The sequence below is a fragment of the Suillus fuscotomentosus genome (assembly GCF_016647785.1).
Source record: "Suillus fuscotomentosus strain FC203 chromosome Unknown F5891scaffold_85, whole genome shotgun sequence".
NCBI lineage: Eukaryota > Fungi > Basidiomycota > Agaricomycetes > Boletales > Suillaceae > Suillus > Suillus fuscotomentosus.
In genome coordinates this window covers 139,380-161,354 of record NW_024539597.1, presented here as the reverse complement: position 1 = coordinate 161,354, position 21,975 = coordinate 139,380, and the positions used below count along the sequence as shown (strand labels likewise).

General features: G+C 47.0%; 7 protein-coding genes across 7 annotated transcripts; 4 read left to right on the top strand and 3 right to left on the bottom strand.

Annotated features, from left to right (window-relative positions):
* Positions 1-3,280: 3,280 nt before the first annotated feature.
* On the bottom strand, positions 3,281-3,900 carry F5891DRAFT_914255 (uncharacterized protein; the record flags this gene model as incomplete). The annotated part of the gene is made up of 2 exons (XM_041373680.1): positions 3,281-3,430; positions 3,478-3,900. Coding segments are annotated over 2 exons (573 nt in total), but the record flags the coding sequence as incomplete, so codon positions are not given.
* Positions 3,901-6,373: 2,473 nt separating this feature from the next.
* F5891DRAFT_962053 (uncharacterized protein) lies at positions 6,374-7,074 on the top strand (the record flags this gene model as incomplete). The annotated part of the gene is given in 5 exon segments (XM_041375870.1): positions 6,374-6,469; positions 6,523-6,585; positions 6,604-6,767; positions 6,814-6,957; positions 6,996-7,074. Coding segments are annotated over 5 exon segments (546 nt in total), but the record flags the coding sequence as incomplete, so codon positions are not given.
* Positions 7,075-11,338: 4,264 nt separating this feature from the next.
* On the top strand, positions 11,339-15,129 carry F5891DRAFT_1256536 (uncharacterized protein; the record flags this gene model as incomplete). Its single annotated transcript, XM_041370025.1, has 6 exons — positions 11,339-12,315; positions 12,363-13,108; positions 13,156-13,255; positions 13,311-14,652; positions 14,704-14,835; positions 14,887-15,129. The coding sequence occupies 6 exons, from the start codon at positions 11,339-11,341 to the stop codon at positions 15,127-15,129; spliced, it is 3,540 nt and encodes a 1,179-aa protein (XP_041219672.1).
* A 135-nt stretch (positions 15,130-15,264) lies between these two features.
* On the top strand, positions 15,265-17,405 carry F5891DRAFT_1256534 (nuclear condensing complex subunit; the record flags this gene model as incomplete). Its single annotated transcript, XM_041370024.1, has 8 exons — positions 15,265-15,540; positions 15,604-15,745; positions 15,881-16,269; positions 16,319-16,495; positions 16,544-16,618; positions 16,650-16,697; positions 16,747-17,034; positions 17,067-17,405. The coding sequence occupies 8 exons, from the start codon at positions 15,265-15,267 to the stop codon at positions 17,343-17,345; spliced, it is 1,674 nt and encodes a 557-aa protein (XP_041219671.1). The 3' UTR covers positions 17,346-17,405.
* Positions 17,406-17,892: 487 nt separating this feature from the next.
* On the bottom strand, positions 17,893-18,291 carry F5891DRAFT_1281788 (uncharacterized protein; the record flags this gene model as incomplete). Its single annotated transcript, XM_041370502.1, has 2 exons — positions 17,893-18,069; positions 18,127-18,291. The coding sequence occupies 2 exons, from the start codon at positions 18,289-18,291 to the stop codon at positions 17,893-17,895; spliced, it is 342 nt and encodes a 113-aa protein (XP_041219670.1).
* Positions 18,292-19,244: 953 nt separating this feature from the next.
* F5891DRAFT_962060 (uncharacterized protein) lies at positions 19,245-19,505 on the bottom strand (the record flags this gene model as incomplete). Its single annotated transcript, XM_041375872.1, has 1 exon — positions 19,245-19,505. A coding segment is annotated over one exon (261 nt), but the record flags the coding sequence as incomplete, so codon positions are not given.
* A 555-nt stretch (positions 19,506-20,060) lies between these two features.
* On the top strand, positions 20,061-20,994 carry F5891DRAFT_1195652 (uncharacterized protein; the record flags this gene model as incomplete). The annotated part of the gene is made up of 6 exons (XM_041368166.1): positions 20,061-20,175; positions 20,223-20,267; positions 20,319-20,362; positions 20,492-20,673; positions 20,731-20,782; positions 20,857-20,994. The coding sequence occupies 6 exons, from the start codon at positions 20,061-20,063 to the stop codon at positions 20,992-20,994; spliced, it is 576 nt and encodes a 191-aa protein (XP_041219668.1).
* Positions 20,995-21,975: the final 981 nt, after the last annotated feature.

Here is a 21,975-nt window from a genome sequence, read left to right as displayed (position 1 = left end):
ATGAGGTGACGAACCCGACCGAACCGGACTTCGGCAGCACTAAGCCCATCGCATCAACATCTCGAATAAATTCGGAGAACAAGGAAAGCTCTTCAAGTCACGTTAAACGCAAGTTTGAGTTTTTTTTTTCTATCTGCTCAGTGGACGTCTAACACTTAAGATTTTACAGTTTTTGCTTCCGATTCAGATTCAGATAACGGTCTTGACACGCTGCCCAGTAGTCTGAAGGAAACATCACTCTCACCGCAGACTCAGAGACGCGCTCCATGCTCTCTGACTGTGATGCCTTCAACTAAAGATGAAGAACAGAAAGTTGACTTACAAGAAGTCTTCACAGGCCTGCAGACTTGGAATCATTCACCTGCAATGTCCATACCTAATTGACCACTCTTCCACCCTCTCATTTCAGTTGAACCAACAAGGAATGATATCTTGCATGGTCACCCGGATGTTAATGATTCGTTGTTGTGTCCATTCCACAACCCTTGGACAACTGACTACTTCATTGGTTCCATTAAACTTTGGCTTTAATTTTGTCCCATAGAATTTGAAGCTTCCTTTGATAAATATCTTATCACAATCACTTCGCGCTGGCCAAAACTTGGACACTACTATGCTTGACTACAATGAGTGCCCTACTACTACGGTTTCGAAAATTTCCTTTGCTGTCCCTTTACTTAGCTCTAATCCACAGTTTAATTCTCCTCATTCCTCCATCTAATCCTCCTTCATATAACTCACCTGAAAAAGTCGCTAAGTAAATAAAGCAATGTCAGAGGTGTGATCAGAGAACATTTTTTTACATTGTCATAAGTATACTAGTAATACATGAAGTTGCGCATATTAGGCCTTCAAACGGCTCTGAAACCACCTGAAAGTTCAGGTGGTAGAGGCAGGAGGGTGGTAGGAGACGACAAAAGGCCTTCGAACGGCTTCAAAATCACACAGGATTCTGGATCAAGGCTGGACAGGGGATGTAGGATGGTGGCGGAGGCAGGAGGGTGGTAGGAGAAGATAACAGGCCTTCGAACGGCTTCACAATCACACTGGGTTCTGGATTGAAGCTGGACGGGGGATATAAGATGGCGGCAGAGGCAGGAGGGTGGTAGGAGATGATGACAAGGCCTTCGAACGGCTTCAAAATCACACTGGGTTCTGAAGTTCAAAATTGACTTGTTAAAAATTAGCATTGATTTTGGTCTAGGCTACATAATCTAGATAGAAAGTGAGCAAAAACAACCGTCAAAAACATGAATGTGACAGAAGGGGAAGTGGTACTCCGCTACTCAGCCTTGGGGCGGTAACGGGCCATACCAGGCATCATAGGGAGGGGGGTTGAAGCAAACCAAAAAGAAAGGATGACGTACCAGTAATGACCACTTATGCAGAAGTTCGAAAGTTAGATTCGTTCGCGGGAACAACCGGAGCAAGGTTATTAGTCGGCCCCTAGTATGTGAATGCGTGACTGTGTGTGCGTGTCATAATTAGTATACTGTTGGACGATTTATGACAAATGAACCAACGCGGCAGGATCACAACTAAGAGTCTCCAGTAGGACCTCAAGAGCAGTGGGTTCTCCTTCTTCCACATCAGATGGATCTTCCAAACCACATAGCTTCGAGAGTGCAATGACAGCCTGGACTCGAACAAATGTTTCTTTATCGTGCACACGCTCGAAGAGAGCTGCACGGAGCTCAATGTACACCATTTCGGTGGGCCTGGTCAGCCAGGTTTATTGCACAAAATAGGTCACTAACCTAATTTCACCCAAATGCGCGACCATCTCCGCCAAAAAGTGGACACAGCGGTAGCGTGTGACTTTGTCCTTGGCTTCAAAGCCGTTTAGGAGGAAGGTAAGCACGTTCTCAATGAATCGAGAGGCTGTGGTATCATCGTCTTCATCGTCATCCTCTTTCTTTACCTCAGCGGCTGTAATAAGATGATGTTTAGCATCAGTGAACGAGCAGACATCGTACCTCTCTCATTGATATATTTTGTATACGCTCCAACAAACTTGACTATCCCGTCACCCTGCGTTTTCTGGTGATTTCAGTTGAATTCTGAACTTGGTCAAAAATCTTGGGCACGTTGGACGGCAGCTTCGTCATGGCAAGGGGGTAACACGGTCCCCTTGCCATGACCAATTGTCCGGATAAGGATTGGACTACATATGGAAAGTTCAACGTGCACGTGATTTTATTGTTTTCTAATTGAATTCTCGCACTGATGCAGCCCTCTTCTCTCGACACTGCGATTGGGAAGGAACCTGATCGAACATGAGAGCAGAGAGGTACACATAGACTAATACATACGACAGTGGAACAGGTAAAAGGATAAATAAATAATATACTAATGCCTATTATGCATGATTGAATGAGTTCCGCGAAATAATTCGTCAACGTACAGGATCCAAAGAAGCAACAAATTGAGAAGCGAAGAGTTGGAATCAGACTTTCCTACGTTTGCCAGAACTGTTGGACATAGGGTCAGAGGTACGACTACCTGTATTGCCGGCAGATTGAAGTGAAGAAGTGCCTGCTTGTGGTGAAGGTCCGCTAGCGGACGTGTCTGAAGGGCGCTTCCGACATGTACGACGCATCGACCTCGAATTATACTCGATGAACTGATAGGAAGATGGCGTGGATGGCAGTGCAGAACGAGAAGGGTCGGAAGATGGTGGTGGAACCGAGGCTCCAGAGTCATAAAGAGAGGGACAGACAGGGGGAACAAGCTTGTATCTGTCCACATTCACTAAGCGAGTGATAGACGATGAGTACCTCTGTCGAGCATTTTCGACCACTACCTTGCTGGGCGCTCCATCATCAGCCGGGGGTATCAAGAGTATCATTTCTCTTATCACACTAACGAGCGCGGCGTGGGTCAACGAGGAGCGTTTCGAGTTGATTGTGCGACTGTCCTCCTGGGTTGGCCACAACAAGTTAAATAACTTGCGCCATCCATCACTGAGTTTGCCGACCTTCCAATATGGATGGAGTGACAGGTCGAATATCTCATAGGTAAGGGCCCTTTTCTGGCGCAACACAGGTTCGGTCCGCGGGTGTAGAGAACCCATTTTGGCCCACTCCGGGACCATCGCATTCCGCCTTTCAAACTCCTCATCGCCACTTTTGGCAGAGGTGCGTTGCGTTGCGGTAAACCGCTTAACCGAGGTAGAAGGCTGACCTTTGCCAGACCAGTGGCAGGAGGGTCGCTGGAATTTGCTGGATATGAGGTCGCTGGCTTTGTCGTTGGGCATAGAGTTGTCAGGAATGGGTCCCGGCTTTGGAGGATCAGGCCAGTGTTCGACCTGATGGTACGGACCCTTGAAATTCACGCCCACGATCCAAATCAGGAAAATATATGACTCTAGGTCGTGCGTGAGGTGGGGAGCCTCTTTTGAGTCGGCGGTGGTGCCAAAAGGAAAAGTCCCCTGCAAAAAAATGAGCAGAAAGAGACGGAAATGACATGAGGACGTACAGTGGTAGTTACAGCATTGGCCGCACCGGTTTCATCCAACATGTTCAGGCCAAGGCCGAAATCACCGGCCATCCCAGGACGCTTGGGAAACCAGGGTGCAGGGATTTCCAGGGTGCAAAATTCTGGTTTACCATTCTGGGGTGATAGATACCATTCTGGAACTGCATATTGGGGATCTGTCTGAGGAACCCAGAACCAGACGTTACCGTCGCTGGTGTCGCGGTGCATGATCCCACGCCTGCACGCTTCAAGATGACCTGCGGATAATGTATGAGACGAGATAGGAGGCGCGGTAGTGATTACATGCTTGCCTAGTAGTGAATCCAATATACAATGTAAAAACTCACGGCGACAAGAGAACCAAGTGCATCTGACGGCCGGGGTGCGAAATACTGTGCGACAGTGGACTAAAGTGTCGCTGGCTGTAGTCGTTTCCTTTAGAATGTTTGACACACTGTCTAAAGCTTTCTGGCCGTCATTGCCATCCGTCATCTCGAGAGGTTTCACAGAAAACCGATTATCTCGTATAGGAAGATGCCAGGGGTACATTCCTTCGACGTTCAAATCATCCCATTGGGGCGAAGTGCCCCAGGACTGGAACAGTTCTTCTGTAAGTCCGGCCTCTGCGGGCGTTTTATGAATACGTTCTGGGAACCCGCCTGTTGCTTCAATCAGATCAACATGCGCATCATAGATCTAAGTTGGACTTACTGCCTAAAAGTTTGCGCGTCTCATCGATACGCCCATGATCCTCCAGCAACTTGTGAATTTCTCCATCTGAGGCGAGCCAAATGTTCTGCCACACATCCTTCACGATCAAGTTGTCCGTCTCAGCAAGGGAGCGTTGGTAGGTAAGGCCCAGGATCCTGGTAGAACGACCGATGGCCGAATTGCTATTGTAGATCACCGACACGATATCGGTCATCGCCCCGTGCGCTAATTCAGCGTCCCCATTCAAGGCCATCCTGAAGCCGCGGCTGTTTCTTATAATAGAATTGTCATAACCGAGGAGCTCCAAGTCGGCGTGCTTGAACCACGCCATACAGTGAAGAAAATCGTTAACGTCGTGATACATGTCGATTGGAGTAGTTATGGACGATCCTCCGCGGGTGTAGATGTACACGAAGAGATCAGTACCCAACATGAGCAGACCCACGAAGTACCGCCGATCAATCTGATTCGTCAAAATGAATCGTGCGATCTCTGACATGTAATTCGTTGCATCCTCCATGAGAGCCTTGGTGTTGCGATACTTGAACTCTAGCGCAGAGATAACATCCGTCCATTCAATGAGGTGGATAGGCCTCGTGGTATCCACCAATACGCCTTCAGGCTTGCGAAAACCGGGCCCGTTAGGAGCAGCCAAGTTTGCACCAGTTTTGGGACGAATCAAAGTGTTGTCGGTGTGAAGCCAAGTACGTTTACGAAGTTTCGACAAGACCGACCTGCCCTGCTGGTGGGTGATAACTTCGTCAACCCAAGTACTGCTCTGCACGCCGTTAGTGAATACCAAGTAGATCGATGACATCTAGCAAGTTCTGCTAACTTTATTCAAAAAAATCAAAACGGCCTTCTTCTTTGCACCATCAGTTTGCCTGTCGTACAACCAAGGGCACACAGCAGTCGACCAATGACCCATGATGCGGCCTTGCAGCTCCACAACTTGAAACTATTGCATGTCATTAGCGAACGGTTTGTGAAATGATAGGCGCATACTTTACTGCACCACTCGTCAGCCACATCTTTAGCCTTGTCTTGAAGGACCCCCCGTTTTATAAGCTCATCTCGTACCCTGCCCCTGGCTACCACCATGTCATCGTGAAGGTCCGCCGGTTTTAAACGAGATGGTGAATCATCCTCTAGTCGCGCTTTCAACCATCGCGTTCCGTTTTCGTGCATAAGGGATGCTATCGCCTCCAAGTCGTCCTCATTTACGTTTGCATTAGCAGTAGAAACCACTTCCTTGAGCGCCGAGAACGGATCTTGATAGTGGCCTTTCTGAACAACCAAGGACTTCGTTTTTTTGATAATGTCGTCTGTTATGAAATCGGGCCTGGCATGCGCTGCATCCAAAAAGTAGCAATTCCTCCGAGGAGCGCTGTAAGATGCATAGCGGTTATTGCGCTCCGTCCATAGTTGCATGGCGCTCGCCCTGGGATACTGGATGTCCGATGGGAGTAAAAATGAATGTAGCTGGTGAGTGTCATGTTAGTTACACAGCAAATAATTATCAAGTAACAGTGACTTGCCGTCTCTCTCAGCTGTGGCTTGGGGACCTGGGGGACAAGGGCATTGGACTGCACATGAACCAAAGCTTTCCCACGGAAAAGGGAGCCATATTTTCCCACTTGATTAGTTTGCTATCAATTTTGATTGTATATAGTCTCGCTGTTCTGTGAAATCACGCTAGCGCTTTTGATTCAGGCATACGTTTGCTTTGCTTCCTGTAACACTCATCGTCGTTGTTACTTGTGTCATCAAAACAATACAAGCTCAGTTTGACATCTCCTACCATCCAGATCTTGTCCTTCTGGACGTGGATCCTGAATTCGCAGACAATTTCGCTCGTTGTGCCAGGTGGTACGCCTTTCAGTCAACTATACTTTGAGTACCATCATATTCAAGCGTCAAGACACTGAAGCTGTGCAGATTGATCCACCTTCCTCGTCCAGTGCGAAACAGAACATTTCAGCTGTTTAAAATGTAAGCATCTTTGTTGTCCGAGTCATCTACACTCTCAGATATAGCTTAAATTCTGAAGTCCAGACGTTCAAGGTCAGTCGTGTTGCGCGTGGTTTAGCTTTTTCACCTATCAAATCATCCCGAAGGAACACAGCTCTCCGCTCACAATAAGCGTACATTCTCGCAGTCTGCAGCGGTCGTCCATTTTGCTTAGTATCCTGGGGCATCATCCGATAACGCTCCAGCTTACTGTTTCGTCGCTTCTGTGCGTGACTGTCCAGTAAAGCTTCTGGATGCTTCGGGTGGAAGGGTAGTACACCTATTGTTCATATACATTTTTGAGACCGCTGATCGATCCTACAGCTGAGGGCCTCATACCCGATTATCGATCATCGTGAGAGGTTCATCGCTTCTCACAGCCGACAAGTAAGCCTGTCATGAAAGTTTCATTTGTATTTGATAATAATCACCACGTGCATCACGCACACCAAGAATATACTGCGATCCGAAGATGCCATCGAGAACTTCGACGTACAACAACCTGGGGAGGGCGATCGGCTCCCGACCACGCCCTCCAAGAAAAGCAAGCATGACCTCAAAGGCAAGACGTTAGGTTTACTATTCGTATAGATGTTGATCCAATTTCCGAGTCAGGCTCATATCCAGCGTAGCTTTCTCTTCCTCCTACGACTATTATGCGATCGGCAGCCTAACACCTTCCTCACAAGCGATGGATAGTATTCTGAGTACAATTAACCAGCTATCATACCTATATGAGGCAGAGATTCTCATTCCGGAGTCACGCAGGCATGTCGCCTTGAGAATTAGTAAGAGAGCTTATCTTATCCCTCACAGCTGAATTTTAACCCAACAAAACCGCATATTCTGTATGCCGCATTTCGTCAACACAATTAATTACCTCTCCTACTGATGACCGAAGCTCACTATCTATTGACCAGCACCGCCGCATGAAATTCAGGTGATTAGACTGGATTTCGATGGAGGAGTCGATGGGCTCTGTGCGATTGAGCTTAGCAGAAGTAACGTGCATGGCAGGCTTCAGCCACCAGTAAGGCTGTTTCCCATATAGGACCTGCACGCAGGCGAAGTTAGTGTCACCAGCCAGTCAACGCGAGACTACGGACCCGAAGCATGATACCGCCGAGAGCATATATTTCAGTGGATATAGTTGCACATTGTATGGTTTGAGCTTTTGAGAGGTCTAGAAGCTCTGGAGCGACCCAACGTACTGCACCGGTGTGATAGGAAAAGGCAGGGTTGGATTGCACCATGATATTGGAGATACCAAAATCTGCAAGACGAGGGGACCCGTTGGCAGACACCAGAACATTACTCTACAATCACTTTAAGATAATTCCAGTTGCATGGCGTGTGTGAACCTACGTTGGTGAGGTCGCCGTGTATGACGTTGTGATCGTGGACTGCAGAAAACAAAGTTATATTTGTAACATCCATGGTCAATCCATCACTCACGATACTGAAGCCCCTCAATAATTTGTTCGAGCTGTTGAAAACGTAGTAAGTTCCCGAACTCAGCTTCGTGGATAAGACTCACCAGCCGAAGCCTGTCTATTGTCGAGAGGGTATTATGTGCATGCTTAAGGTAAGAGTCCAAAGTTCCGTTGGGCATCCAGGGGGAAACCAATGCGCGAAATGGGCCGAATTGCTCTACAGTGCCATGTAAGGGTAATACATATTGAGGCTTTGACACGGCCCCTATACGGATCTCGCGGTCAAGGTTCTGCGTCTCACAAGTTCATATGTGCGGCCATCAGACCGGCACCCAACATACTTTGTTGATTTTGACAATTTCAATATCACTTAGACTTGGGAATCGTGGGGATTTGACCGCCACCTGAAGTCATAATCAGAACATGCAGAAAAAGTAAGTGTATAAAATACCTCATCAGAGCTTGCGCCACGGTTCCATTTACACTTGTAAACATCTCCTAAACCACTCGAGGTGGTTGGGTAACTGGTTTCCCTGTGGATATCACTTGCTTTGATACAGGGGACACTATTACTGTTCCATGTTTATGAAGTCCTGCTGAGGCAAAGAAATGACATACAAGTCCTCTGTGTCAACGGAAGGCTGAACAGGAGATGTTTGGCCACCTGGTGCATGGCCAACCTGTTAAAGTGAGATGAATGGATGGCTCCATGGTCAATGTCAACAAATGTACAAGACCGTGTAGGAATTGTTGAACGCGGTCGAGCATGTCGATGGGTAATTACAGTGGAAGATGGTCCTGTTCCCTAGCATCGATGAACTACAGTCTTGTATGCAGGAAACACTAGTGCGACAATATCGCAAAGTTATCCTACCGATAATTACGGTGGAAGGAGGCTGCGTAGGGTTCAACTGAGGACACCACGACCGGTATTAGTCGAAGCGGCGCTGTGGATGAATTATATCGATGACGAACGCTGGCCTTCCCCTACAGACGCTCACGTTATTAGGTATCGAGGGGAAATTCCACTTCTGATCTATGGCGGACAATGAGACATCTTGAAACGTGTTGTCAGGGATGTGAAGAGCACTGGCAACACTGAAAAGAGCAGTCGCAAGGCGATATTTACTCTCGGCGGCTAAGATAATCCTCGTGGAAAAGAGATAAGAGGTTCGAGAAATATGTCATGTTAGTTCTAACATCGCCTGCTACAAAACGATGTTAACGCAAGTCAGTCGTTCTGCGAGGGTCAACTTTTGTTCTTGAAGACTTGAGCCAAATCGAAGAAATTGATGACTTGTGCGTCAGCCTTATCTGTGTCAGTCTTGACTGAGAAAAGCAACTGATGGCTGACTGCACTGAATTGACCCGTCCCATTCTGCCTGCACCAATGATTTTCGAACCACTTAGTCATATAGTAATAAGGCATGTAGGGCGTCTTTAACGCTCGCACAGAACCTCAAAGAAACATGCCCGCGTATGACAAGTTCTATTGGCAACTGGGCCATATTGAAACCGCACCTTGATCGTGAGGTTTTCATGCAGCGCGACCTATGCCCTAAGATACGGGACAGATCGGTGATGTTAATGTGGCATGTCGTGACAGGTGAGGGTAAGGTTCCGTAGTTCTGATTCTTGTTTAATTCGATCATCTAGCGTTGATTCACGGGTTTCTGCCACCGAAACCATGAGCAGGTCAATCTTCCGCCTTTGATCATTCATGAATGCTTTCCTTCGTTTCAAATCACCAATATCTGCAGCTAGAGGTGTGGGGCTTGCATAACAAGACCCACATCTCCTGACTATCGTGTAGATACTGGCTTTCAGCTCATGAGTGGTATGAGTCACCTGCACAGCTGGAAATATGTAAACCCCCTGAAGGTTTCGCACGCAGACCTAGACTGAACGTTTACAGCATGTTGACCAATGCTAATTTGTACGTACATTCATGATCATCGCTCCAAGGGAAGTTTCAGAACATTGCCGGGCACTAGTTACTAATAGTACCATGTTGGATAAAGTGATAGTGATCGGCTGGCGCACAATATCCACTGTTGTGGCAAGAAGTCAGTCAGGGTTAGGTAGTCCCGTGGTACAGAGAGGCACCTATTGATCTCTCGGGCAATCAGCCAAACAAAACAAGCATTGGAAAATAAACTTACCAATGCGCATCAACGCTCATGTGTACAGACTCCGAAGTTGGAACCTAGACATACTTACGATAAATAAGTGGTCCCCGTGAATATATCATGGGCTACATCTAGCATGGGTCTTCAACTCGAAAGGACAACAAATATGAATTTTCCTTTGAAAAAAAAATGCCCACTAAGTCATGCGTCGGAATGCTGAGTAGACACAACTGCAGTGACCGATCTATACAAGTCTAACATGAGATAAGTAGAGGCGACTTACTGAAAAATTCGAGCTTACATAATAGTAGGAATGTACCTTGAAACCTCAAGCTAAAAATGATATCCATAATAAATCGATTGGCGATCGATCAGCTCTCTGTTTGTTTAACTAGCACAGTAATATGATCTGATCCTAAGAAGTCCAGAACATCAATGACAGGACGTTCATAGAAGGAGCAGAGCCGTAGTTGTGGACAACAAATTTCTGGGTTCACGGCTACCGTAAGCACTCAGTGGTGCGACGTACTGCAATCTGTCTGTCAGCACGAAGACATCCGTCACTGCACAAATACTAAGTGTCAGATTGAGATGTGCACAAAAGGAGGCGCGTACGATTTGACAGCAGTCGCATGTGCCCAAGATATGTTGTGATCGAGTAAATAAAAGTTTTATGGAGATTGGTTTTCTTATTCGAGGCTCCGTGACTCTTTCTTTGGACAGTGGTAGTGTTTTAGTTGATTTCACGCAACCTTGACCGAAAGAAATGGCTCAAGTAAGGGTACACGAGATAGGTCGACCTAGCTTGTCCTCGATTATCGTTGGAAGCTGTGAACCTGTTACCTGGCATTGCACGTTTCATACTAATGTGAAGGTGGAAAACAGATGCGTCACAGTGGCAGCACAGCCTGAGCCTTCTACGTGGGAGTTTTCATCACACAAGTAGCTGGGAGAATGATGTATCATTTACTCGTACCTGATGGCCGTAAAAGATGAAGTGCTGAGCCAGTGAGCCTAGGCCCTACAGTACGTGAAACTCAAACCAAAAGCAGACTCGGAGTGGTGCCTTAGTAATACGAAGGTGAATCGTTCAACCAAGGTCAAAATATGTAAAAACATGTTTTGAACGTGTCCTTGATCTTGCACTAAGGTCCCTGCATTTGTTTTCCTTCGTAAGTTTTGGACCAACCATGCCTAGGTCATCATACACCATAATTCACCGTGACTCATTATGAGCTGCTGTATCTTAGGCAAATTCAGGTCAACTCAAGTCGTAATTTGTTTTTGTCCAGTAGTGACCCCCAAAAAGTTCATACAAACAACGCAAAGCAATGTGAGTCTGACTACAATTTGTTTTTCATAATCTGCCCTATTTCACCCTATCGACAAACGTTACAAACTGAAAATAAACAGATCCCATCGTACCACGGCGCCATAGCGGGTTTTCATCGGGAGGCCCCAATATTCAATCCCCAGCTTGTAATCTAAAGTATCCTTTTTTCGATCTATATCGACACGTATTTACCTCTTTCTCACTGGGAACAGATTTAACTTAGGGTGTCGTTGACAACAGCCTACATGCAACGCAGTGATGAGGTACCAAAGCGCCATCACTCGGATGGGCTTTCCCAGTCATCCGCCACATCAAATGGCGGGCCTACCTGTCGTGAGCGCTCCCATACCGCGATCCACTCAGGACCACTCTTCTCCACTCCTACCTCCATCTGTTCCCTGCTTAAAATGTTGGGAATGTCATTTGGGTCGTATGGCTTCGTCTGTGAGATCAGTTCTACTCTAGTGCCAGCCAGCATTCTGGATGCCCATGTGGGGCATAATCACCATAAACGTAGGCTCTCAAACAGAACAAAAGCGTACAGAAAGGGCCTAGTCAAACATCTACTCGATAGCCACGGACTCGTAGCAACAACACCCTGTCCTAACCCCACCGGCGACCTATCTGGCCCCATCCCGGGCCTTCAGCCACTATGGGCAGCAATCTGTCCGCACCCTGGCTGCGCTTCTTGGTCGTTGATGCAGATCTCGAGAGGTTCTCTCAAGTCTCAGCAAGCGAATGCTAGACGTCACGTCTCCTCGGTTCATCCTGAGCACGCAGCCACTTATCTAGCTGATGTTTTCGAAACTCGATGGATTTATCGTCCATTCCAAACATCTCTGGACGCAAGAGACCCGCTGGTTTTGACTGTCTGGCCTTTTGCCGAAGGGTATACTCCACCGCTTGCTGTAGAAGGCATACAGAAATTCTCTCTCTTGCAACCCTCCTCTCACTTTGCGCCAACAACTCATCTCTCCACCCAATATCTGATCGGCCTCCGGTGGCCCGCCTTCATTGCTAGCTTGGGTGCACAAGCAGACTCCCTTCGTGAGCTGATGAGGCTTAGGTCTAAGAAGGAAGCACGATCCTTGACCGGAGTGGAAAGGCAACTTGAACTTGGCCTCATCACCGTTCGAAAGCTTTACAGGTCATATCTAGTTGACATCCAGGTTTATCTATCTTCCAAAGGGGATGTGCAGTTCCGTCAAGCAGTAACGATGAAGTGAGTACTCTTCATCTTTGTTTGTGCATAGCTCATGGACTCCTCAGCACCAAGGCGCACTTCAGATCATTGAGACGAGCTTCCTACTACACCTACTCCAGACCTCTGTCTCGCTGTGTCTGTATGCTGATGAGATGGATCCACGCAGAGTACACAGGAAATTTGGCATCATTCGGCACTCTTCACATCAGACGGAGTCTGGCCCAGGAGTACGCCGCCAATATGCTCTACCACTACCTCATTCAAACCAAGATTCCCCGTCCTGCTGCGCTTCTCCAACTTCTGCATCAACTGCTCGTGACCCTCGTCAAGCAGAAGTTTACGAACCTGCAAACGATGGCATGCCCGACAGACTACGCCCTGTGCATGGGCTCACTGGCCGATAATGGCGGCTTTCTACTTGCTGCCGCTACCACCAAGACGTGTGCTGTGCTGCAGCACAACTTTTATACCATCATCATTCACTCTGCTCGGCTTGAGGACAACGCCCATCAACGTTTCGTTCCCTTTAATTTAGATAATTTCACCAGTGATCCTGTACCGGATACAGGTGAACCGTCTCAGCCCGTGGAGGAGCCAGCCCCTGCTTTGTATGAGGAAGAGGGCGCCGACGATAGTTTGGTTGTGCAATTACAGGAAGTCGAGGAAGATTTTGTAGATGGTCATGATGATGATATAGATCCGGAAGAGGGAGATCCTATGCTATCGTATGAAGCCAAAGGCGAATGGGACTTTGAAGAAGAAGAAACCTTTCACTCTTACTATCTAAACGGCGACACTGCAGAGAACCTAGGTGAGGCACAAAACAGGGGCGACATACAGTACGCTAATCATATTCAGACACATACTATGACCCGCAATCCTCTCTTCCAGCTCAAAGATGCCCAGCAAGAATTATATCCGGAAACGATCGAGGTCTTGGATCGTCGTCTGTCTTAAAGTAAGCTAGCAAGTTAGTTTATGGTGGTTATTTCGCTTACCTACATAACCTACAGCATTTTGGCGGAGAACCTAACCTACCTTCAACCTTTGCTCGCCAGTCATCCCTCGTTTGCTACACCATACAATCAAATTAAAACTGTCTGGTTTGCCGCAAGGCCAACAGCATTCAAAGAGCAGAGAAACTACGGTTTTATCTTTGCTGAAGACGGTACTGCCATTACCATGCGAGACGGTGATGACATCTCCCAGAGTATCCTGTTTTCAGATCTTGGGAGATTGGCGAAGGCTGCGATATCAGATGTATCGGAGCAGATAATGAAATGCTTACCAGATGGTTGCCAGAGCCTTCTTCAACAGTTTTATGGCATTTTCAGCCAGTTAGTGGACGACCTCAGTAGTCCTGACGCTATTTTCCTTCAGCCTTCCAACCGCATTCTTCTACAGCCACTGTTGGACGTGATGTTGCAACGTCTGGTGGATCCAGAAGAACCCAAACACCATATCACGGGTTCTTCCTCTTCGATCAATGAGGAGTGCGCGAGACAGTGGCTGGATTTCAATGAACGAATTCTTGGTCAAATTATCGTCGCCTTTCTCCTGACATGCGGTATTCCTCCTCGTCACTGGCAATTTCGATCCTTACTGTTCCAGTCGGATAGCAGCACCGGTGGTGTTCGTAATCTCTATCTACTAGGTTCGGAGCTTGTTATAGGGAATCCGGAGGCAAAGCAAATCAACCAAGTCACACGAGAGTGCATGTGGGCATTCCCTCCTAGCCTTGCCCCACTCATCTCTTTCTATCTGGCTATAGTACGACCTTCTGTAATTCGCATCTCAGGTCTTATTCATCACGTCAACCAAGCTCATAGGACGCACATATTTTCTCATACATTCACCGCGACTCGACTTGAATACCCTCACGTTTGGAATGGTAGTGATGTTAATGCTGCGCTGTGGGCACACACGTCCTCCCTCAACGTTCGGTTAACATGCAGTCTTTTACGAAATGCAGTCACAGCAATGTACCATCAGTTCTTTCCCGCTCTCTCGCAATCTGAATCCGTAGGCGTTCAACCGGTTCAAAAGGCAGGCAGCAATCGCCGTCCACCTTCAGATCATGTTCCCCCAGCTTTAGGGATGTCGTTCGAACAGGCTCGCAAATACATATCCTCTAGCCATGCCTTGCAGGCGTTGTATGGGCTACGATGTCCTGACAATAACCTAGCAGACCGGAATTCAGCCATTCTGGGCAACCTGAAGCATGCAAGCCTTGCTTTGAAGGAAGCGAGGCTTTGCGTCCGAGAAGAATATGACTTATATAATGCCCACTTGCCTGCTATGTCAGGGAAGGCAGCTAGCATCTTAGATGCTGCGCCATACATATGTCTCAAAGAGGTCAGCAAGGAGCCCCGACCATCGTGTCAGTTCTCATATAACCTTACTCAGGACATGATTGGTGATGAGGTGCTTCGGCGCATATTACATGTGGTTTTATTTGGTGATTCCAAACCGTCTGTTTTTGATCGACCTCCTCCGGGAGGATACCTGATTACTGATGTATCACGCGCAGTGGTTCAGGTGAGAGTTGAACTTATTCGCCCCTTTCATAAGACTCAGGTGGCCCCCAAGATCATACAAGCCATTGAGGAGCAAGAGCACGGGTTCGAGTATGATTTGACTCGACAAACAGATGTTGATGCCATCATCCACTTCGATGAAGTAGAGAAGAAAGCGCAACTATTTCTAGCAACACTAAAAGATGAGAATCCTAAGTCGTGGACTCAGCTATGCTCCGAAGTCCATCAGCTCTATCAGAAGGCACCAGGCGCAGATGGAGAAAGGAGTTGGGTAGTGAGAGGCATTCCTGGATAAATGTTTTATTGTACGACTTTACTTCGTGCTGAGATATATGGTAATGCAGGGCATTCATGAATGTGTGAAATTCTTGGATGTCAATCAGCCGTCTGAGCGGACACGCTACTTTTACTTTCCCTTGTCCGTGGAACTATGGCGCTGGATTCGTTCAACTATTCAAACTCTTATGGAGACGGCCGTAGAGCCGCATTGCTCAATATTCCTCTCTCTTCAGCAACCTTAGACGCCGTCCTTGGTCGAACCCGTGACATTGACACGATCATGCGCAAGCTGGTTTATTTCGCTATCCTAATCCAACATTGCTTCGCTTCTGATGGCTCTGCAATGGGGCTCATTCATCCTCGTGTGCTTACCATTTCTCAGAGAGAAATCATCATTCGCAATGGTTTAGGTGATCGAGAGCCAGCGGTTCACCAGGCTGCAGCTTTATGACTCAGCAAATGGGTGGACGTTGCTCGTGAAGATGTCAAGAACAAAGAAAGCCAGACCGTCGAAGATAATGTTCTCGCACTTTTAAGCCTCTCTGATCTTACGGAGAGCACGGTTGCAGAGGATGCGCTGCTGAGTGTTTTGGATAGACGCGCTGATATTTCGGACCACGTCGAGTTTAATGGTATGTTCCGTTGCAGAATCTCGGTCGGATGAGCTAATTGGAACATCCACAGATGCCTATTGGGCCAACCTGACCCCAGAGCGAGCTTTTTTCGCTCGCGTCTTTGTTGACCATTGCATTGCCATTAAAAACTAGATGCTTTTCTCCCGGTTGTCACTGCCCTTGCCTACCGCATCCAAGCTGCCTACAATGCATACCAAGAAGACTTGGAGGTCGCCGAGCAAGAGAGAGTCATTCGTGGCGAACCAACTGAGGAAGAAGAGGAGGCTCGCATTGACAAGGAATTTGTCATAGGCGAGATGTTCAAGGTTGCTGTGAATCTAGACTACGCTGATGAGATTGGGCGCCAGAAAATGTTCCAGCTTATGAGAGACATGATCTCTCAGGAAGTACTACCCGAATCACTTGTCGCTAGATGTTTGGACGTATTACGGATACTATCACCAAACGAGAGGGATCTTATTCAAGTTGTTGTAGAAGTAGTCCACGAGCTTAGGGATGTCAGCGACGAAGAAGAAGCTCTAGTGAGTTGGACACCTCATTGTTCGCATGTGATGACGTTAGTTTTGCTAGAAGGAGCCTGCAGATGATGGAGAGACCAATTTTGGCGAAATACCCATGCCAACTCATACAGCACCCAAAGGACCAAAGCCATCAGAAGATATGTCTTCCGAGGAACGAGCTCGTATGGACGCGATTGATTTGCGTTGTCTGTCACTTTGTATAGGGATGCTGGAGCGTGTTAACGGAGTGCGTCATAGCTCATGTTCAATTTCCTAATCACTCACTGTTGCTCAGACATTTGAAGAAAATTCGACGCTCGAAGGCATCCTTGGCGAGTTAATCATCACTGCCGTCAAGCGTAAGGAATTGGTACTTCGTGAAAAGGGTCTCATCTGTTTAGGTCTTTGCTGTCTTATTGCTTGAGTATGCTCATGTTGCCCACCATGTGGTTTTGAAACTGATTAATTTCATAGCGCATGGCCCTCAACTCTTTCTAGCTTTTTTTGGGTCGAATTCAGACTGCCCAGGAAGTCTTGAGGATCCGTATGCTGCAGATTGTCTTCGACATTCTTATGGTGCACGAAAACGACTTCTTGGAACAAGAGGGTAGTACAGTGGATAACAACAGCTTCAACCTTATTTCAATGCTCACGCTTCTACAAAGAGAGCGTATAATCGAATTCTTCTTGCAAGTCCTGGAAACCGAGAAATCGGACAAGGTGCAAGGCGACCTGTGTATCGGCCTTTCAAAGCTTGTCCTTTCCGGAATGATCCCCGAAGACAAGGTTGGTGCCGATAAATTGTTGCACGATATCAGGAGGTGGCGCTTCTTCAGGTCCTGCAAAGCCTGGTTGGTGCACATCTTGCCCCGGACACGATCGACAACCAAGAAGTCCGCCAGTGCCTTGCCTATTTCTTCCCCGTCTACTGCTACTCCTCTGCAGTCAACCAGCGACGAATGCAACCGCTGTTTATTGGATTATTCGAGCAACTTGCCCCAGAAACCCGAAATGTTGACGAAACCCAGGATATGGTCAGTCCTGCTCAAATAGCAGCTATGTTCGTGGATTGGACCGATCCACAGAAAGCTATGTGAGGCAATGTTATTTGTTTTGAGAGTGTTAGTCAAAATAATGCAGCGATGTGCAAGATCAACTAACAAACGAGACAATTCATATTGACCTGGCAAGTGATATCGCAAGAGCACTGTTCGACGACAAGATAAGTATGTCAATAACTAATTGATAGGTAGCGGCGGCCATCCGCTTTAGCCCTATACCGGACGGGAAATAGATTTAGAGCAGATTCTCGATGTGAATGGCAGTGCTGACACGAGGTGCTCTGGAGAACGATGCCGCCAAAGACTTGAACCGCTGTACGTCCTGCCACTGTACATTCAACAAGAGATGTTTGAATGCGGGATGGCTCTGGTTGCACACGATATCTCACATTCAGCAACTTGTGCGCAAGTCAAGCTTTACAGATGGAAGTTCATGATTGGTTACGGAGAGAAAGTTTTCAAATAATCTAAAGGATATATTGATTGATCAATCACCTATCAATAAAATACTGCTTCAAGTCGACACAGATATCATAACAAGATCGACGATATGACCGAAGTACTTGAGACATTCAAAAACCCACTAGCAGCAGACACAGGACTTTCTGCCTCCATGTTCCCCAGGGTCTGTATGTACTGCTACTGCTTGTTGGTGTGGTTGCTGTTGCTGTTGCATATCAGGGTCCGGTTCGGTAGTATCGAGATATTCATCAGGTACGATGTCCGGGTCTGGGCCAGGAGCACCTGCAGCAGCATTATGCTGTAGATATACGCATCAGACAACCAGGATATGCTGATAAGAATCGACCTGACCCACCTCTTTAGCCTTCGTGAATGGAACATCGACAACGGGCAGCGTTGCATGATGGGGTGACCAGGAGAATATGTGCCGTAGATGAGTTTTGATGGTGGTGGTGACAGCGACTGGTGGTGAGGTGGTGGGTGGTGCAGGAGCAGGAGCTTCCTGGGGCCTCCTCATCATAGTGAGCCTGAATCTTTTGAGGCGCCCAGAGCGTTGTTGAATTCTTGGCCTGGAAATCTGAGAATGCTGTGATGAACTACGAGCGAGAGAACAGAATGACACGCTTGTGCACACACTCGATGCATTCCATAGAAGAAATTGGGATCTGCATCATAGCCATTGTGATCTTGCCCGGGGATCTCTGCCTGCATAACAGTCAGTCATCAGTGAACCGGTGAGGAAAGTAGAAGACCATATATAACATTATATAGTACATAATCACAAAAATTGGCATAATTCTGCTATCGGCAATCACATTGTTAGATTTGGCCTTGTAGAGGAAAGGAGATTCGCTGATTTTCCTACAAAATTTGATGATCGGGAAAAGGCCCTGATTTTACTCAAACTCACAGTCAAAGTGAAAGTGTGGCAAACGTCGACGGTTGAGCTAGATTAATAAGAATGCCATAACAGAAGGGAGGCTCACAACCACGAAGCTACGAGTGAAGGTCAATACTTCCCGATCGATGAGTATGTGTTGGCCCGTGCGGGTGACAGTAAGTTTCACAACCAGATTCGAATATTAACATCACCGTGAGAAGTGCCTAGCATCAGAAGGGAGGTTCAAAACTGCGAAGCTACGAGTGAAGGTCAATACTTCCCGGTCGACGAGTATGTGTTGGCCCGTGCGGGCGACAGTAAGTTTCACGACCGGATTCGAATATTAACATCACCGTGAGAAGTGCCTAGCATCAGAAGGGAGGTTCAAAACTGCGAAGCTACGAGTGAAGGTCAATACTTCCCGGTTGACGAGTATGTGTTGGCCCCATCAGAGAAAACCTCCTTCACAAAATGGCTCAAAAAAGAAGGAATTTCAGGGAATCTGTTAAACTACATGTATTTCGAGAGTATTTCAACGAATCTGTTAAATTACATGTATTTTGAGAGTATTTCAACGAATCTCGTTATATTCCTCAAACAATAGTTAAATAAGCGTGTCGGTCACTAAACGAGTTTACAGAGAAGCTGGGACAGAGCTCCAGAACGGTACTGCTCGTCCATTCACGAGGTACTACTGCGCCGAAATTTGGAAAAAGATGAACACTCCTGCGGATGTCCGATACATCGATAATGCTTGCAAGACGCTCTCCATGACGCATCAGACGGCAAATTTTGTACAGCCCATGGTGGGATTCAGGTTGCTGGAAGGGTGTGAACCATTCCACATACGCAAGGTGGGCGGGTGGTTTTAGAGGTCCAGCAGGGAATAACAAATTTGTAGCTTGACTTGTCAGCGTGAAGACGACGCGAACTTGCGCAACACGGTATCCTTTTTGGAATAAAGTCAGATTAATTCTGACAGTAGAGAAACAGGCAAGAAACAGGCGTAGATAAAGAGACGAAGGTATCCGAACAGCATGCGTAAAGAGACAAAGGTATCCAAATAGGTGAATGTAAGGCTTATGGAAACTCTAGGTCTAGTCTACGTAGAGTCCACTCTGGGTCCTGTCTGGGTCCTGTCTGGGGGTGTGCCAGCCGCCCGGCCAGATTAAAGCGGAGTTTAATTCCAAATCAGGACGATGTGACTGAGCTTCAAGTTGTAATTTAGCTCACCCCGCCCTCATCTTGATGACGCCCGCCGCCCCACCCTCTTGCCCGCCGCCCAGGGATCCGCATGGGTATAGGTAACCCGTGCAGGTCACAAACAAACTTACAAGCTTCAAAATGGCAGCGGACTGCGAACCTTGCAGTTTTTTTCAGTCCTTCCTCCCGTTTGCCCCCTCATCAGCATGCCTCCCAGAGCATCTCTAACGCCGTCAGAAATAGCCGCCCACAAGCGGAACAGCAAAACAAAGGCCAAGGCGAGTCAAGAATCTGGTGGTGAAAATCAAGGCGATACAGATAGTAAGTAGTACATGAAAGAAAATTGTGAGGGACTCACAATCATCAAGAACCATTGCAACGGTCGTCGAAGATAAAGGCCTTAGAGCAGAAAGGTTAGCACTTGCACAGTTAGAAAGCAGTTACTAAAACGCACCTGATTTCAGTTTGGAATGAGACAATGGCCAACAGTCGTAAGCGCGCACCCACAGTAACTGGACTGCAATCAGCACCTGCAGCCAAATTAGCACGGAAAATACCTGCAAAAAAGAACTATGGTAGGCACCGGCTGTGATACTGTTTCAAACTCTGTATACTGACTACATAACATTCTCCACAGATTTATGCGATATTGAAGGATTGGAGTAGCAGCAACCCACCTTCAAATGCGCAAGTCAAATCATTCAATGCCTCCTCCCACGTCGGTGTTTACAAGGCTCACCAAGCGACTCTCAACCGCATCTTCAATGGTAGTATAAAGAAGTACCATACACTGATGGCACGGCTTTACAAGGCAGTCAGGTGCGTCTTGCTTGCGCCATTCTTCATTGTTGGGCACTCTGACTAACTCAACACCAGTGCAATCGAGAACTCGGCGTCCACTGCCTCATCAAGCACTTGCGACTATCAGGTGCATCTTGCTTGCACCATTCTTCATTGTTGGGCACTCTGACTAACTCAACACCAGTGCAATCGAGAACTCAGCGTCCACTGCCTCATCAAGCACTTGCGACTATCTCGATCTCGATGCAATGGTCGAAGAATAAATCAAGCTATGAATATGGCACCGAGTCAGTTGCTTCTCAGTTTGCTGATATTTTCTTTTCTTTTCACATCTTTTGATTGTGATATTTCGTTTTAATCAATGTTCATGTATGTCGACTTCAACCGAATTCAAAATAATTTGATGGTATTCGAGGAATAATGACTGAAAACTCAAAGAAATTCGAAGAAATTCGAAGTAATTCGAAGTAACTACGACCGAGCTTGAGAAATCTGGTCGTACTCGATTTCACTGGATTTCACTGAAATTACGAGGAATTCTCCAAAAAATTCTGAAATTACCTTGTTTTTGTGAAGGAGCTTTTTCCCGATGCCGTGCGGCCGACAGTAAGTTTCACAACCGGGTTCGAATATTAACGTCACCGTGAGAAGTGCCTAGCATCAGAAGGGAGGTTCAAAACTGCGAAGCTACGAGTGAAGGTCAATACTTCCCGGTCGACGAGTATGTGTTGGGCCCGTGCGGCCGACAGTAAGTTTCACGACCTGATTCGAACTTCGACATCATCGTGCAAAATGCTAACATTAGAACGCAAGTGTGGGATCAAAAAGAGACAGAGATGTTACTCAAACTCGAACTTAAAGGAAAGGTGGGGTAGAATCTAATGGTGGTCTCAGAGACATGGCAATTAGCAACTTCAGTGAACATTTTCACCCTTTCAAAGCTAAGAGTGAACGTTAGCAACTTGCAAAGACAAGTAACGTGCCCACCCGGTGAGCGAGAGTGAGTTAAATCCTGCGATGGTAATAGTCAAGCTAAAGGAATCAGAATTATTAGTTCAGGAGTGATGTTCGCTATTACGACGCCTGAAAGTGAAAGTCAGTATCTTCCCAAGAAAGGCAACTTATCCAACAAGTGAGCGAGAGTAAATATACGTGCCACTCTGAATCTTAACGCTATTGGCTTGAGATGCTTGATATCCAGCAGTTGTAGGACAATTTTCCCACTAACGATAGAAGACAGTATCTTCCTGAGAACGGCGACCTGTCCAACAAGTGAGCGAGAACAAATGGACGTGCTACTTTGAATTTCGACACTGTATT